A 17367-nucleotide genomic window follows, 5' to 3' on the forward strand; every position below is an offset into this window, starting at 1 on the left:
ATAAGTAATAATAATCATCGTCACTTACTGTATGTGCCCAGCCTGTGAAAAATATATACAATGCAGTACATTACAAGTTTTACCTATTGTTTTTGTTCTAATTTCCTCTAATGTCCTCCATGTATTCCATGGACACTTTTCTTCCCCCTCTGTCACCAGATTGACTCTTCTGTCTGCTCCGATACCAACCACAAAGCGTTCAAACCGGTGTTTTCCACTTTCACCATGCTGCTGGTTGACATGAACCTGCCACTGAATCTCAAGGTAATGGAAATGTATACATTTTAAAGAGTCAGTGTCGTGGGTCGCTGCAAATTGCCATATCGGACTCTATGTGTGCTTTATTTTCTTGGATTCCCTCAACTCTTCAGAGTCAGGCTCTGCTGGTGTTGCCCTTCTTCACAACCCTCCCAGAGGAGCCACTTGCTGACCTGCAGAAAGCCCTGGACGACCTGGTTGTGTCCCACTTCCCCATGCAGTCCGATGAGTTCGCTAAGGGCTCACTGCACCGCAACAACTACATGGACTGTATCCGAAAGGTGAAATCAGGGTTTTGGAGATTAAGGAGGATACCACAGATTAAGGGGGCAAATTCATTGATATAATTTAGTTTTTCCTCCAAACCCTCTCATGTGGCACGTTTCTCTTGCAGGTTTGAACCATGTAAGAAAGGTTGTAATGTTGCACCAATCACATTTCTTTCTGTCTTTTTAGTTGCTGGATGCCCTTGAGCTCTCTCAGAGCCCACTTCTTCTCAAACTGATGGCAGGGATTCTGTGTCGCGAAAGAAAACACATCATGGAGGAGCCCTTCCAAACCTGTTTCCAAAGAATCGCTAGACGGTTAGTCAAGCCTCATTCATGGGAGACAGTAAGGTTACCAATGAGGTGTCAGTGTGTTGACTTGGCCAGTTAAATTATTATGTTACGTTATGCATTATTGGAAGTCTCTTCTTTTGGGTCCACTCCCTGTGTCTGTCAATGTCTTACTACATGTAGGTCAAGCAGTGAGCGGCAGCTGCAGCTGCTGTGTACAGTATACGGGGTGATCCAGCAGGGTGACGTGCCGATGAGCTCCATGCTGGAGGCCATGATGGAGAGGGTCCTGCTACCTCTCGCCTCTCACTGCAGCACCAAGGCCCTGAATGACTTCTTTGTGGCCAATGTCTCTGACATAATAGTTTTGCTGCTCAGCCGCTTCACAAAGGTTTGCTTCTTAACATTTAGCTTATTAATCAAACACTTTGCGGTTATATTTTTAATTTATTTATTTATCAATTTCAGTCAAATGAAATGGAATTTGAGATCCAGTTGATGAAGAAGAACAGCTGCTACAAGCTGATGGAGCTCCTGTATTGTCAGCTTCCCAAAGAAGAGGTTTACTCCAAGGAATCCCGCATTAATCAAGCCTACTGTCGATCAGACAAAACCGAAGGGAATGAGTTGTCCAAGACCTTGATCAAGTAGGACACGTTGCCGATTCAAGAAGTGACACGACAGTGATGTAAAGCGTCCCCATTGTTCCATGACCGAATGCTGATTTCATTTTAATTAGGTCGTGTTTTGAAGCATTCACTGAGAACATGGCCGGTGAGACTCAGCTCCTTGAACTGAGGAGGCACTACCACTGTGCCGCGTACAACTGTGCCATCGCCGCCATCAGCTGCAGCTTCAATGAGCCCAAGTTCTACCACGGCTTCCTCTTCAGTGAGAAACCCGAGAAGGTACGGACTGGCTTGTATAATTATATGCAACTCTCTTTGTGGCCATCTTTGATGTTGAAGTCATGTGCTACAACTAATTCAGTGCGTAATCCATGGAAAGGGATGAAAGGTGGTGTATTCTAGTTCAATGGTTGTGGTTTTCTTTCCTTGTCCAGAATCAGTTCATTCTGGAGAACATCATTGACGTTGAAAGGACCTACAACTTTCCAATTGAAATTGAAGTATGTTTCTTTTTTGTAACGGGCCTGTTTGTTTAGCACTATACTTTGAGTTGCAGTCGTGGTTTATTCATATATATTTGTATATATATATATCCCTTTAGGTCCCACTTGAGAGAAAGAAGAAATACGTCATGATTCGTAAAGAAGTGAGCGAGGAGAATGGAGGTATGTTCTGCTACTAACCATGTGTTTAAGCTGTTGGAAGTTAGCACACTTTGCCACAGACGAGTTGAGACTTGCCTCAAGTCTGAAGAAAATGCTCTGCTTTTTACAATGAAATGGGATGCGATTGGTCTAACAAAGGGTCAATAGGTGGCCATAGAGGTCAGTGCATCTCCAGTGGAGGATGTTCATGAGATCTATGTTCTCGTTCCCACAGAAGCGCCAGTGTATCTGTCGTCCCAGTCTTACATGGCCGACAGCAGCCTGAGTGAGGAGATGAGCCAGTTTGATTTCTCCACCGGAGTCCAAAGCTTTTCCTTCAGCTCCCAAAACCCTGAAGGACACAGACGCACTGTTGCAAAAAGAGTTAGTCATTAGCCTTTTGAGTTTCCCTTTTACAAAACTGCACCAAGCTTGTGACATGCTTTAGTATCATATGATGGTCTGAACAGTGTTTTTATGTTTGTACATCAAGGACACAGAGGAGACAAATCCCTCCCAGGATGCAATGGTGGATCTGGAAATGGATGAGCTAAATCAGCATGAATGCATGGTGACCATGACTGCTCTTATTGGACACATGCTAAGGAACAACATAACCCCCAAAACTGAACAGGTCAGAGGCACCAGGAGAAGAGTAAAGCAGGAAACAGAAACGCATGCCTGTTTACACCCAATAAATTACAGTAATTTAGTCACTTTCTTGTATGCACATAATCATATGCAAATATTATTCTGAAACTGCTCTCTTCTTTGGTAATGAAACAGGGATCCATGCAGAGTGAACTTCCTCCATGGATGAAATTTCTACATGGAAAACTATCAAATCCAGCTACACCTCTGAATATTCGACTCTTCATCTCAAAGTTGATCATCAACACAGAGGAGGTACATTACATTACATTTAGCTGACGCTTTTATCCAAAGCAACTTACAATAAGTGCATTCAACCATGAGTACAAACTCAGAACAACAAGAATCAAGACGTGCTACTAAAATGCTACTTTCTTTATTCAATGTATGGTCGGTAAAGATGTGTTTTTAGTTTGCGGCAGAAGGTGTAGAGACTTTCCCCTGTCCTAATGGGGAGCTCATTCCACCACTGAGGAGACAGGACAGCAAACAGTCATGTTGAGTGTTCAGCTCGCAGTGACGCCGCTACAAGCCAATTGGCAGAAGCCAAGCGGAGTGAACGGGCTGGGGTGTACGGTTTGACCATGTCCTGGATGTAGACCGGACCCGATCTGTTCGCAGCACGGTACGCAAGTACCAATGTTTTGAAGCGGATGCGGGCGGCCACCGGTAACCAGTGAAGGGGAGCGGACTAGTGTGGGTGAATTTAGGTTAAAGACCAGTTAAGCTGCTGCATTCCAGATGAGGTTGGATGGCACTAACAGGTAGACCTGCCAGGAGGGAGTTACAGTAGTAAATGTCCCTCAATGTGAACCCAGATGTGACTCCTCATACTGCCGCTCCTCTTGTGTTCTCCATCGGTCTGTGGATTTAATATCTGCTGTTGATCTTTCCAGGTTTTCCGGCCTTATGCCAAGCACTGGCTGGGCCCGCTCCTGCAGGTCGTCGTTTCTGGAAACAACGGAGGAGAAGGGATTCATTTTATGGTGGTGGATATTATCGTCATAGTGCTCTCTTGGACGAGCCTGGTCAGCCCCAAGGTTGCTAAATACTTTCTTTTTAAAGGCCGCGAATGATTATTACATTTTTGTCATGGCCTGCGCAGTCATCAAAAGTGTAATTGTTTCTTTTCTATCACATGAAATAACTGGTGGATTGCTGTAAGTAACAGGGTTCTTGTGTCCCAGGGAAACCCCAGAGATGAAGTGCTCGCCAACCGGCTGTTAGAGTTCCTGATGAAGCATAGCTTCCACTCCAAGAGGGCAGTTTTCCGGCACAATCTGGAGATCATTCGTACCCTGGTTGAGTGCTGGAAAGACTGTCTCCATGTGCCTTACAGGTGGGTCTTGCATACTCTGAATGAACAGATATCTATTTGACACAAGCCTGTAGCTCAGTGGGAACGGCCGGTTCAGACACTCTACACCACGCTGCATGCTCCCTGGAGGTTTAAAGAGAAATGTCTCGTGAAAATAGACTGTTGTTGAAAGTAGATCTTTGATTGAAGCAGCTTTCTCGAATGAGCTGGTCTCTTTACCCTTTCTCTACGCTCAGGTGTACGCAAAGTTGTCCTATCCACCGTTGTCTTGGCTTATGTATGTGAAGTATAGATAAAGAAACCCCAAACTCTGTTAATGTTTATTATAAAGTATTTGTACTTGTAATTTGATTTTTTTACAAAACATAAGCGCTATTTCAAAACCAGATGGAAAATTGACTCACGGTGTTAATTATGAATAATAGAAATGTGTTTGTCATTGTGTAATTCTGTAAAATACTGGTTAATGCGTTCTATTTCCTGGCTGGTGCATGAGATCTGGTAGTACAAAGAAAATGGAATTGAACCGGTCCGTGACTTTATCTTTTTCTTGCCCTTGTAGTCTGATATACGAGCGATTTCGTGGCATGGACCCAAACAGCAAAGACAACTCTGTCGGACTTCAGCTGCTGGGAATCATCCTGGCCAACAACCTCCCTGCTTACGAGGCCTCATGTGGAATTGAATACGATGGGTAAAATATATCGCACAGTGACAGCTGACGGCTTTACTTATTCTATGCCACCGCTTATTTAGCTGACACAACTGTTCCTCGTCTACGCTGCAGGTTCAAGTGAAAACAAAATAAAAATCTATGAAAAAGATGAACAACCATGAAAAGAGAGAGAGCAATATATTCAGACATTCTGGTTTCCTCTGAAACGTGTGTGTGTGTGTGTGTGTGTGTGTGTGTGTGTGTGTGTGTGTGTGTGTGTGTGTGTGTGGCCGTCTAGGCAGCTTTGAAGTTGGGTCTGAATCTTTAATTCTTTTTTGGGGGTGTTTTCAGGTACATCCAGTCTCTCACCAACAACGTGTCCTTCGTAAGATATAAAGACGTCTACGCAGCTGCTGCTGAGATTATCGGCCTCATCCTGAAGAACATGACTGAAACGGACGATGTATGAGAGCTTCCCCAGTTTGGTTGAATTACAGTGACCCTTCATCTATGTTTATGTTTGAGGAGAGCTTAAATCAACTCGGTAGCAAAGATCTTAGAAGATCTCGGAAGTGGATGCCTTGGTAAAATAAAGTCTGTCGATATACATCGCTCTTCACATGTTATCTGTTATCTGCAATACTCTTATATTGAATCCATGATATTTAATCCGATTTTGTGTCATTCTTGTCGCAGCATCGTCAAGAGCTTCTCAGTCTTGCTGCAAGTAAGATAACGAATCTGAAGAAAAAAGACATGGACGACAAGTTCATTATTTGCTTGAACAAGGTTTCAAAGCACTTTCCTCCATTTATGGATCGGTGAGTTTGTAGTTCTGTTTTATGTGATTCCCCTCTAAAATAAATAAATTCTTGAATCTCAGTGTATGTAAATGTTTCCGTCCTATTGTAACTGCAGCTTTACTTTTCATTCTTCAGGTTTTTCAACTATGTGTTCTCCCTCCTGCCAAAGCTGCACGGCATCTTAAAGACTCATTGTTTGGAGTGCGTGCTGAGCCGTGCTGATGTCATCCCAGACATCTTTCTCCATCTGAAGACCACGGGCTTCATTCAAATGATGGGCCACAGGTGAGTCCGGTCCAGGCTCCTCTTTGTCATCTGCATGTTTATTGTACTGCAGATGGCTTAAAGTGGTGTCGTCTCGTGTGTAATTGTAATAACGCATTCGAAATGTTCATTTGTGCTGCAACCATGTTTCTGCATGTTACTCTTCAGGGATGAAGCCAGGCAGAGAGTGTGTCTGGATATCATCCACAAGATCATCGCCTGCCTGAGTCCAGTTCAGCTTCAGGAGCTCCTGGGAGCCGTGACAGCGTTTGTCTCCCATCCTTCACCAGTGTGCAGAGAGAGGATGTATGACATCCTCATGTGGATCCAGGACAACTACAGGTACTGTGAGACATTTCAGCCTCTGTTTTCACATAATGCATTGATTTGAGTAACCTTCTGATGTTACTCAGGGGCGGACTTAAATAATATATCAATGTAGGGCGAAATAAAGTCCATAGAGCTTTTATTATACTGCTTTTTATTTGCACTGGACTGCAATATGCAGTGACCGGTCACTTCCCTGGTATGAACTTTAATGATATGCTGTTTGTAATTTTTCCAGTGATGCAGAGAGCATGGAGGACAACACCTCAATCGAGGTTTTGAATGCAGCGAAAGAAACACTACTTCAAGGACTGGCTGAAGAAAACCAAGGCCTTCAGTAAGAAGCAACTATTTGTCGTTTGTTTGATTTATTTGATCATTTTTCATATTATGCAGTGTGGTGTAATCTGAACAATTCCCAGTGTTTTGACTAAAAGAAAACCCCCTGCCTGTCTTATTTTGTTTTTTAGGCTTTATGTTCGTAACTTCTGGAGTCAGGAGAAGCGCCTCCCAACCACGACCCTTGAGCGAATGTTGACAGTACTTGGTTCTCTCTACTCCTGTCAAATAGAGAGGTGTTTCTTGAGCTTGGCTACCAATCTGGTGCTGGAAATGACCAGCCAGAGTCCCGACTTCAAACGAAACATCTTTGAGTATCCGCTGTCAGAGTGTACCTTCCAGGTCAGTTGAAATCCACAGCATTTATTTCTCTCAGGGCGTTTGCAAGAAATTAGCTTTTAGATTTGTTTGATTTGCATGTCACTTATGAGCCCGATGTGTAATTATATTTCTCCACTCTCTAGGACTATGTGATCGACTCCAACTGGCGCTTCAGGAGCACAGTGATGACTCCCATGTTTGTTGAAACCCAAAGCTCTCAAGGCCCGGAGAGTGTGGCAGCGTCGCAGTCTGGAGGCCCGATGGGGAAGATCCGAGCCACTCAGAGTTCATTAGAGTTCAGCCAAACCCAAACAGCAGGTACTGCTATAAGTCAATATCCTGGTGTTGGAGCAGCACAGTTGTATCTGTATCTTTGAGGTGAAGATATGTATATTTACCTTTTGATTTGTATTTAATTTTTGTCCTCTAGGTCGACGTACAGCATATAACTGGCTGACGGGCAGCAGGGTGGACACACTGGCAGAGTACACACTTGGCTCTGAGTCTCTGTCTTCATTGTTGGCGTTTGATAAGACATCAAGGAGGCAAACTACAGCAAGGAGACCAGTGGGTGAAGGCTTCGGGCTGAGGCGCCTTACTGCATCAACCGACGAGGTGGACAGTCGCACTAGAGGTTGGTTTTCACTTTCCATCCAGGGCTTAATGTTTTGTCACTCTTAAGTATGAGAAACAGTGTTTCAAATGGAGTGGAATTCTGTGAATGTGTTTTGGTTTGTCTTTATCTCAACAGCGGCAGATGAGCAGCGCAATAGCATCCTCAGATTGAGGCGCAGATTTCTCAAAGATCAGGAGAAAGTCGGCTTGACTTTTGCGCATAAAGAGATCCAACAACAAAGACAGAAAAAGGTATCAAAAAGGCAACTGGCAATATGCAGATCAATACATATCCTTAGGGAAATTAATTTGTGAAAGACTGGATGGCAGCAGAAACATTTTGAAGGTTGATTACTGTATAGTCTCACTTACTGTCTGCGGTTGTGTTGTGTGTCCCATAGGTAGACAAAGCCGATCAAAGGCTGCGAAAAGAGGCTCAGGTGACTCTCTATCGTAACTACAGAGTGGGAGACTTCCCAGACATCCAGATCCCATACAGTAGCCTCATCGCCCCCCTTCAAGCATTAGCCCAGGTAACACGGCCTCTGCTCTCTGTGTCCTTCCACTGTCTCTAAATATTAATCCATACTTATACCCTAAAAGAACACAAGCAGCTAATGTTTTTTTTCTTCCCCTATGTATGTTCTTTTAGAGAGATCCAATTTTAGCCAAACAGCTGTTTAGCTCCCTGTTTGCTGGAATCCTCCAAGAGATGGAAACACACAAAACGAGAGGGGAGAGCAGGAGGATTAAAGAGGAGCTGCGTGGCAGAATGAATACATTCCTGAGCAAGAGCACGCTCTGCTTCCCTCCATTCATAGCATGTGTTCAGGTATAACCCTGAGAAAGTATTTTAATATTTAAAATGCCTCGATAATTTATAGCTTAATTATTAGAGTCAAACTCAAGACTTTAAACTTCAAGGGTGAAAGCCGATGGGTTGAGTTGGTACTCTGCTGGTTGTGTTGTTAGGACATGTGCCACCAGCATAAGGAGCTGCATCAGCTCGATCCAGCAGCCATCAGCTCCACGTGCTTGATGAGTCTCCAGCAGCCGTCGGGCATCCTGCTGCTGGAAGAGGGCTTGTTGCATGCCGGTGGCCAGAATGAGCCTCCTGCCAAGCGATCACGAGGATGCAAAGAAATCCCCCCAGACACCAACAAATGGATCCACCTAGCAAGGTGTGACAACGTTGTTGACCTTGATACCGGTTCAATCAATTGTGGCTTTGAGCTGAACTTGGAAGCTTAATTTATTCACAAATTACTCAGTGCGACCTTTTGTTCTCTCTCTTCTCCAGGCTTTACAGGTCTCTGGAAGATTATGATGTCGTGCGCGGCATCTTTGGGGGTAAAGTCGGGACCAAGTCGATCACCTGCACTGCGCTTCAAGCTGAAGCCAACACTGACTTTGCAGAAGCTGTGAAGCTTTACAATGAGGTACAGTTTCTCACCAGTGCAATAAGTGTAGCGTAGTGCTTAGGTAGCATGTCAATGCACATGGATTGGTACAGTTCTATCAGATTGCTAGATGTGTGTGTGGCAAACTGCATACTCTCTTCCATACCGGCAGGCCCTGAACACTGAGGATTGGAGCGATGGCGAGCCCACAAACTCTGAGAAAGACTTCTGGGAAATAGCTGCCATGGAGGCCTACGGCCACCTGACTGACTGGAAGTCTCTTCGGTACTGCTCCACCGTGTACATAGATGAAAACTCCCCGCCCAACCTCGAGAGGATGTGGTCGGAGCCGCTCTACCAGGTACTCGATCTCACCTTTCACAGTCAGGGAATTCTCAGCTATGCACCAGGGAGACCTGACCTCCTGCAGGTTTGGATTCCAACCATGATATTCTTCATCTCTTGTTGAATGAGGGTTCTCTCAGCCCTAATTTACACAGACTTTGACCAAAAAGCTAAAGAATTCTGTAGCATATCCTCGCGTGATAAAAGTCCTGTTGTGATGCAAGGCACAATGAACATGTATTGAAATCTCAGTCGTGTCCGTTTGTCAGGAAATGTACCTGCAGCACATGATTCGCAGCATGCTGAAGCAGCTGCAGCTGGGTGAGGTGGACCAAACTCTCCTCAGCTTCATCGACAAAGCCATGAGGGTGGAGGAGCGCAAAAAGCTGCTGGAAAGTCATTACAGCCAAGAGCTCAGCTTGCTCTACATCCTGCAGGAGGACTATGACCGCGCGACATACTACACCAACTACGCCATGCAGCTCTTTATGCAGGTCTGCTGTAAACGCCCTTTCTGTCTATCACCTCAGCATGTACCGTACAGTATGTTGTGCATATATAAGTAGATTGAAATGCATGCATCCTGCAAATCAACCACAGCTTGCCATCTGAATGTTTTTGCCTCATAGAATTACTCCAGTGTGGACACGCTGTTGACTCAAAGTCGGCTGACCATCCTGCAGTCAGTGCAGGCCTTGACTGAAATCCAAGACTTCCTGCTGTTCATTAAAGGAGAAGGTGAGTGGAGACGTTGTCTGGTAAGAATTGCAGACTCAATTTCCCGACAACTGTCTTTGTGTAATATTTTAAATAAAACAATGTTATTGTCCCCCTTCTCAACATTCATGTTTCATTCGTCAGTGTCTGTGAGCTCACTCAAGCGGCTCATCCGACTTTGGACTGAGCGGTATCCTGACACTAAAGCGGATCCGGTGAATTTATGGGACGACATCATTACATCTCGGTAGGAAAAAATATATATATATATATAATATTTTGGTACAAAACTTTTAAATGATCAGATAACAAATTGTGATGCGCTGTCATAATTGATCTTTGCGTTTCAGATGTTTCTTCTTGGACAAGATCAGGGTCAAACTAAGAGGCCACGCTCCCGGTGACAGTATGGAGGTGGACGGTTCAGAAGACCCAGCGGGAGACATCGACACGTTAGTCAACGACTGCAAGTTCAACATGAAGCTACAAATGTCCGACAGCGCTTGGAAGCAGGTGAAGAAACAACTGCGGAAGTAACTTGTTTTGTTCTGTCACGTGTTTACCACAAACTCACCTTGGAACACGACTGTTGTTTTCAGAATAACTTCCCTGTGGCCACCAAGCTGCTGAAGGAACTTCACCAAGAAGCCAAAACAAACAGAGGCTGGTTGCTGCGGTGGGTCCACAGTTTTAGCCGCTACAACCAGAAACGCAGCCAGGCCCAGGGTCCTGTTGAACAAATCAGTGCCATGCTGAAGACTATCCCACTCCTGGGTAAGCAGGGAACAGACTTGTGCACATTGTCTGGTGGATTACTAGACAGAGAATGATAGACAGCCTCGACGGGATTACTGTAAATTTTACATTTGCCCTGGGGAGTTTTATTGGAAACAAACAAAAGTTCTGTTTACATTTGGTATTGGTACACATTTTTGTTTTTATGAAGTCTAGCAAATATCATAGTGGATTTCCTCCACGAGCACATTTTCTAAATATGTTCTCCTTCACTGCTTTTGTTGGTGCGAAGCTGCGCGTCGGTCCGTTGCGGCCGTCAAACCAGTGGCAGAATCTGACTTGCAGTGCCCGCCTTTTAATGCACATGTGCTTGTGTGCTCGCACAATGCAGACAAAACAGTGATTCCATAGCGCCTCTAGTGGTCAGAAACTAAACAGGGTACCTTTTAATCATTTTTGTGCTCTATTCCTGGACTTTAAACATTATAGTCACCGTGTCAACTAATTAACATTTCAACGTTTTAAGTTGGAAACTCACGTTTTGAATGTAGTTGTGCGGGTTAGTTATAGTGACTTTTATATTAAGTAATACAAAATAATAATAATAATTGTTCAATATAAGGTAATCATTGTATGACATAGAGATAAACATTTTTTAAAACTGAACTTAAGGCGCAGCAACATGCACATGCATACGTGTGAATTTGGCTGCTCTCGTTTGCTGTCGAGATGCTTCATGTCAGCTCTTATCTCTCTGCAGAGGACCTTCAGGCCGACTGTCAGAGTGCCACAGCTAAAGTATTCAGACACCAAAAGATACTTCAGGGAACATCCTTCCACATCCTGGCCACAGCTGTAAGCAGAAGCCCCTCGGTCCTGGGAACTATTGAAGCTGAGAAAGCACAGAGAGTTGCACAGCTTTCTGGAGCAGCTTGGCCCGATGAAAATTCAAAGGTACTTTAATTATATTTTTGTATTGGTCATCAGTATGACAGTGACTTGAGCATGTGCAAACAGTCTATGTAAAAGAGAGATCTTAAGGCACCTACTTTCCCTGCAGAAAGTGGAAGTGGGGCTGCAGTTGAAAGCATTAAAGTTGCTGTGTGATGCGAACAGAAAGGCTGATGAAGAGCTTCAGTCTTATACTCCGGACTGTGTGGAAAGCAGCAGCATCATTGAGACATACATGACTTTGGCTAACTTCTGTGACAAACGGCTGCGAGAGGAGGAGCAGAGTGATACTGGTGAGTAACGTTACTGTATGCCTTTGTTAAGCACTTACCAGTTATTCTGATTTGCCACTGAATGCACACCGGGGATGAAATGCCAGTACCCTGCATGTAGAGACTCACTCTCTTTGACTGCATGCGCCAGTGATCTAACTTAATGCATTTTGCGTTTTGTTCCAGAAAGCCAATTTCCAAATATGTTGTCACTGCCTGTTCATGTGTTGGAGAGCATGTTGAAAGCACTAAAAATGAACTCCGAGGAAGCTCGACTCAAGTTCCCACGTCTTCTGCAGATCATTGAGTTGTACCCCTGTGAGACACTGGACCTCATGATGAAAGAGGTTAGTATGTTAAGACCATGGATGCTGTGGAAGCTTTGGCCACATTATTACAGTTTATCCCTTTTCCCCTGCTGTGACTGTGAACACGATCATACAGACATTTAGAACTGTGAACAACAGTCACACGCTTTGGAAGTGAAACACCACATCAAAAGCTGTCTGTGTGCTTTTGTCGGGACTTTCTCACCACTTGTAGATGGTGTCAGTTCCCTGCTGGATGCTGATTGGCTGGATCAGTCAAATGGTCGCCCTACTGGACAAGCCGGAATCTGTGGCGGTGCAGCGCTGCATCGAGCAGATAGCTGAGTGCTACCCTCAAGCTCTGGTTTACGCTCTTATGATCAGCAAAGAGAGTTACCAGTTTGAGGACTCTGCTACAGGCCACCAGCAGAAGGGATTTGTCAACAGGTAAATGGCCTAATGCTCTGTCTGTTTTGGGAAGAAAGGAAAATGAAAATATGTGTATATATATATATATATATATATATATAAACATCTGCTTAATGATATTGTGTGTGTGTGTGTGTGTCAACAGGCTCATGAGCATGCTGGATAAGGGAGGACCTGTGAAGAACTTTGTGGCTGCACTGCAGCAGCTGACAAACCCTGACATGCTTTTTAAGGTAATAAGTGCAAGTTCAGCCATGAATTAAACCAAGCTGCCACTTTCTGGTTACTGGCCTCTCATTGATTATTGCCGTTTGGTTCACACAGGATTGGTGGGATGGTGTGAAAAATGAATTGGAAAAAACAAGTTTTGACGAGAAGCGGATGGGCGACATGTACGAGGAGATGCACTCTTCCCTCGGGGATTGTAAACGAGGCGATCATGGAATGTTTCGCACCAAATTCATCAGAGTTAGTAGTTTGCTTTTTAGTAGTTTGCTTTTTCCCCCTGTTGTATCGCAAAAGCATGTACACTGTACGAAAAGAAATTGCACTTTTCAATCTATTTATTCTTTGTATTTAACAGGAATTTGCTAAAGATGTGGAGACACTGCTGGGATCTAAAGGCAGCAATCTGTTTAAGAAGAGGAAACAAAAAAGCTTTTTGCAGCAGTTGGAAAATCTGGCAGCATCCATGCGTGTATTTCAGAAGGAACCAGGGAACCTTAAGGAATACTCGCCCTGGCTGAGTGGATTTAAAGCAGACACATTCAGCAATGAGCTGGAGATCCCAGGTCAGTGCAGAGCTGATAACAAAAAGGCAATCAGAACTCTTTAGATATTGGACATTGATGGTTTTGATCAATTCCGTATAGGCCCATTGTGCCATCAATATATATATATATATATATATATATATTTTTTTTTACAGCTATAGATAATTGAAGAAAGGAATAAAGAGTGAAAATAGTTCAAAGTGATTGATAAATGTTTGAAATAAATGGTGGTGTCGATGATGGGATACTTGATTTCATCTGACCAAAGGTTTGGGAGCCACTGATTTTAGAGAACATCATATTTGCAGTTAATAAAATATCCTGTTAACCCATTCCTCCTGTAGGACAATATGATGGCAGAGACAAACCGTTGCCAGAATATCATGCAAAGATAACAGGCTTCGACGAAAGGGTATGTTTTTATTGTTGTGACATAATAATTTAAATATTCTCATAGCAGTCCTATGTAAGTTTGAAATCCCACTGTGGGCTGGTCCGATTTTATTAGTGTGGATTTATGCCCCGCAGGTGAAGGTGATGTCGTCGATCCGTCGCCCCAAACGTCTGATCATCCGCGGGGATGATGAGCGTGACCACCCCTTTCTGGTGAAGGGGGGAGAGGACCTCCGCCAGGACCAACGCATTGAGCAGCTCTTTGCCGTCATGAACATTGTGCTGAGTCATGACGCCGCATGCACACACAGAGGCATGCAGCTGCGCACCTATCAAGTCATTCCCATCACCACAAGGTGCTTCTATGCTTCCAGTTGAACTGAATGCATAGACTGATTACACGAGAGTAGAACTAGACCAGATCTGTTTACTGTTTTCTGTGCGTCCAGCAGACAAGCAATACAACTCAACACAGATTGCTGAGAGTGATGATTTAATTTGTGTTTATTTCATCCTTAAATTAGTTTAACTTTAAGGAAACTTAAACTTTTTACAGAATTGGTCTAATTGAATGGATGGAGAATACCTGTACTCTGAAAGAGTTCCTGTACAACACAATGACTGACGAGGAACAGCAAAGGGCCAAAAGGTACAGAACATGTTTAAATCTAATAACCTAGATGTCATGAGTTTATGTCATCTTCAGAGCTATTTGAAATGTTGTTTCTAAACTTGGATTTCTCTTTCTTAAAGGTGTGCTGAAGATCACAATAAATGGCTCCAAACATTTGCTCCAAAGTTAAAGGGTATTGCACTGTATGGATGTGCTTACAAGTAAGTCTCCTGAATGTCATCTTAGTTCCTATTTAACTTTTTCAGCTGAATTTTGTTGATTGTAGTTTAATATTCACAGCATTTATAATCTGTTATAGTCTGTTTTTAACATTCGGCAATGCCACGGAGGGAAATACTGTTTTATCAAATCTGAGCTCCAACATATTCATCCTTTGCCAGGAATGCGGGACGTACTGAGACGGTGAACACCTTTTTCAAAGTGTTGCAGCATGTGCCCAGTGATCTTCTGAAGTGAGTTGAATCTCTGTGTTTATATATCTGCTCATGGAGGTTTAACACTTGCAGTAAAACCACTTTTTCTTTTTTTTCAACATCTAGGAGAGCTTTTCTGAAGATGTGCAACAGTCCTGAGGCGTTTCTCTCCTTGCGTTCCCACTTCATCAGCTCTCACGCCTTGCTGTGCGTCAGCCAATGGATTCTGGGAATTGGTGACCGCCATCTCTCCAACTTCATGATCAACATGGAAACGGGAGGCATGATCGGCATCGACTTTGGTCATGCGTTCGGCTCAGCCACACAGGTTGGCCGTGCTTGTTTCTTCGAGGGCGGAAGGGAAAACATTATATTTTAACTAAATGTTGAGATATTTTAGTCCGTACCAAAGTGGTGGCCTGACCGATGTCCAGGCCGACGTTGGTATCCATAGAGACGTACCGCTGTCATGAATATAAATATAGCAAACAGAAGGCTGTGAGGTTCTGAGGTGTTTATGTGTCCAGCTGTATAAATGTGAACAGCACATTTAAAAAAAAAAAAAGACTCCACCATCTCTTGTATACATAATTCCCTCTCCGTGCACTCTTGTATTTCTTCACAGTTCCTGGCTGTGCCGGAGCTCATGCCCTTCCGGCTGACCCAGCAGTTTGTGAATCTAATGCAACCCTTGAGAGAGTCGGGTTTGATCCAGAGCATCATGGTCCACTCCCTCCGCGCTTACAGTGCCGAGCCGGACCTTTTGCTAAACACCATGGATGTGTTCGTCAAGGAGCCCTCGTTGGACTGGAAGGTAACTGATCACTCCTGCTGCAGAGAGCCATTCAACATTGAATTTCTGACTGTCGGTGTTTGAACTGCAGAGGGAAGGACGTTCTCAAGGAATGTAACTAGAAATGGACATTTGAAATGTGTTACAGGCAGAATGTGTGAATCTGAGTTGTTGAAATACGTGACAGTAGCTTTAAGCTAAGACCTTCGTTATACACTAAACTGTAAACAAACTATATGACAAACAATGTTTCCCGTTGCTCTGAACAGAACTTTGAGCTGAAACAGATGAAGAAAAAAGGCACATGGACGGACAGCGTGAACACCAAAGAAATCAACTGGTATCCTCTCCAGAAGGTGAACTTTGCCAGAAGAAAACTAGAAGGCGCAAATCCAGCAGCAATAACCAGGTATATGATCAAATCACAACATGGATTTCATTTATGTCAGACCACACTGAGGATGTTTACAATCAACGATGAGACTTAAATTGTTGATATCCATTATGGTGTAAATATTGCTCCAATTGTGTCATTTACAAAATGACACAATTGCAAAACAATTACAAAAAAAAAAGCCCTGGGAAAGCCCTTATACTCAACTAATAATAACACTTTTATTAAGTTCTACACAATCGTTGATGTATACAAGGGGTGGAAAGTTTAACTAATTTATCACATAATCCAATCTGATATGAAATCCAAACCTACTTGACACAATGTTACGTTTTCAAATCGGCTTTCGGTTTCAATCCACAATACTGTCACTGGTCTTCACTGGCATCATTTGAATTGAACTCGTGTGTGATGAGATGTTGCTTTATGTTGGTCAGTGAGGAGCTGAAGCTGGGCTTTGAGAAGGACGCTGCCTTCCCGGGGATGCAGTCTGTGGCCCTGGGGACCGAGGAGCACAACATTCGGGCTCAGCTTCCAGCTGCCGGCTTGTCGGTGGAGAAGCAGGTGGACTGTCTGCTTGACCAAGCCATGGATCCAAATGTGCTCGGCAGAGTTTGGGTGGGCTGGGAACCATGGTTCTGATTGTTTTGATATGTGAAATATTTCTAAGATCGTCATTCACAATAATGGTGAGCTGCCGTGGGTCGGGAAATGTGAAGAAAGGGAAAATACATTTGAGAAGATGTATTTTTTTTTTTTAGTGGTCTCATTCCCTGTGATGTCAAATGTTTCCTCTTTTGTAGCTGCGACAGATCATTTTCATATATAGTGGGTATGGCAGAGTTTGTATGGAAGGATCAGCATGTTATCTCATACTTGGCTTAAAATCAAGAAATCTTAAGTCTGGTAAAATGATTTTGATTCGACTTGAAAAGAACCATTATCATCATTAACATCATTTATCAATGTCTTGTAGCTTCAATTTAAAATAAAAATGTTGAAAATGCTTGAGAGGCTGAACTCTGGTCACCTATTTGCATAATATTGCCACCTTGCAAAAAATCATTGTTTTATATGGTTTGAATTGAAATATATATATATATATATATATAAAGGAAAGTTTCATTTAAAGATAACGTTTTAGAGTCCGATCTCTTTTAAAAATGAAATGCTAATTTAAATATGTTTGTCCAGTATGATGCAAAGACAGGACACATCTTGCCTCAATACAGAGATCCTCAACCAATCCTCTCCCTTTTTCAGTATGAAACACTCCCTCAGTTTGCCCCTGTGCTTCTGAGAAGATAACAGGCTGTGGTCAGCTTGGATTAATATCCACTGGATTCCATAGTGGCACATTAATACAGGGGTTTTGCATATTGAACCCCTGTTGGGAAAATACTGTAATTTATTATACATATGTAGTTTT

At 43.4% G+C, this 17367-nt stretch overlaps 1 protein-coding gene across 1 annotated transcript in view; it reads left to right on the forward strand.

Moving 5' to 3' along the window:
- The window catches only part of prkdc (protein kinase, DNA-activated, catalytic subunit), a 30460-nt gene extending 13516 nt beyond the window's left edge, over positions 1-16944 (forward strand). The window contains exons 38-86 of the mRNA XM_034559814.1: positions 160-264; positions 372-539; positions 715-842; positions 999-1206; positions 1284-1462; positions 1555-1723; positions 1879-1944; positions 2046-2109; positions 2324-2472; positions 2582-2722; positions 2875-2994; positions 3636-3779; positions 3927-4078; positions 4620-4751; positions 5064-5175; positions 5409-5533; positions 5651-5800; positions 5948-6121; positions 6345-6443; positions 6577-6787; positions 6910-7084; positions 7197-7400; positions 7518-7633; positions 7783-7914; positions 8034-8213; positions 8354-8562; positions 8682-8820; positions 8954-9142; positions 9396-9620; positions 9756-9864; positions 9988-10090; positions 10194-10356; positions 10443-10617; positions 11339-11532; positions 11639-11822; positions 11988-12148; positions 12345-12556; positions 12684-12771; positions 12863-13006; positions 13122-13329; positions 13656-13723; positions 13840-14060; positions 14261-14353; positions 14458-14538; positions 14719-14790; positions 14878-15079; positions 15377-15565; positions 15814-15953; positions 16376-16944. Coding sequence (XP_034415705.1) covers positions 160-264; positions 372-539; positions 715-842; positions 999-1206; positions 1284-1462; positions 1555-1723; positions 1879-1944; positions 2046-2109; positions 2324-2472; positions 2582-2722; positions 2875-2994; positions 3636-3779; positions 3927-4078; positions 4620-4751; positions 5064-5175; positions 5409-5533; positions 5651-5800; positions 5948-6121; positions 6345-6443; positions 6577-6787; positions 6910-7084; positions 7197-7400; positions 7518-7633; positions 7783-7914; positions 8034-8213; positions 8354-8562; positions 8682-8820; positions 8954-9142; positions 9396-9620; positions 9756-9864; positions 9988-10090; positions 10194-10356; positions 10443-10617; positions 11339-11532; positions 11639-11822; positions 11988-12148; positions 12345-12556; positions 12684-12771; positions 12863-13006; positions 13122-13329; positions 13656-13723; positions 13840-14060; positions 14261-14353; positions 14458-14538; positions 14719-14790; positions 14878-15079; positions 15377-15565; positions 15814-15953; positions 16376-16580 — 7377 coding nt within the window. The 3' untranslated portion in view covers positions 16581-16944. The remainder of the gene's footprint in view (positions 1-159; positions 265-371; positions 540-714; positions 843-998; positions 1207-1283; positions 1463-1554; positions 1724-1878; positions 1945-2045; positions 2110-2323; positions 2473-2581; positions 2723-2874; positions 2995-3635; positions 3780-3926; positions 4079-4619; positions 4752-5063; positions 5176-5408; positions 5534-5650; positions 5801-5947; positions 6122-6344; positions 6444-6576; positions 6788-6909; positions 7085-7196; positions 7401-7517; positions 7634-7782; positions 7915-8033; positions 8214-8353; positions 8563-8681; positions 8821-8953; positions 9143-9395; positions 9621-9755; positions 9865-9987; positions 10091-10193; positions 10357-10442; positions 10618-11338; positions 11533-11638; positions 11823-11987; positions 12149-12344; positions 12557-12683; positions 12772-12862; positions 13007-13121; positions 13330-13655; positions 13724-13839; positions 14061-14260; positions 14354-14457; positions 14539-14718; positions 14791-14877; positions 15080-15376; positions 15566-15813; positions 15954-16375) is intronic.
- The last annotated feature ends 423 nt before the right edge of the window (positions 16945-17367 follow it).

This window comes from Cyclopterus lumpus, chromosome 20 (assembly GCF_009769545.1).
Source record: "Cyclopterus lumpus isolate fCycLum1 chromosome 20, fCycLum1.pri, whole genome shotgun sequence".
NCBI lineage: Eukaryota > Metazoa > Chordata > Actinopteri > Perciformes > Cyclopteridae > Cyclopterus > Cyclopterus lumpus.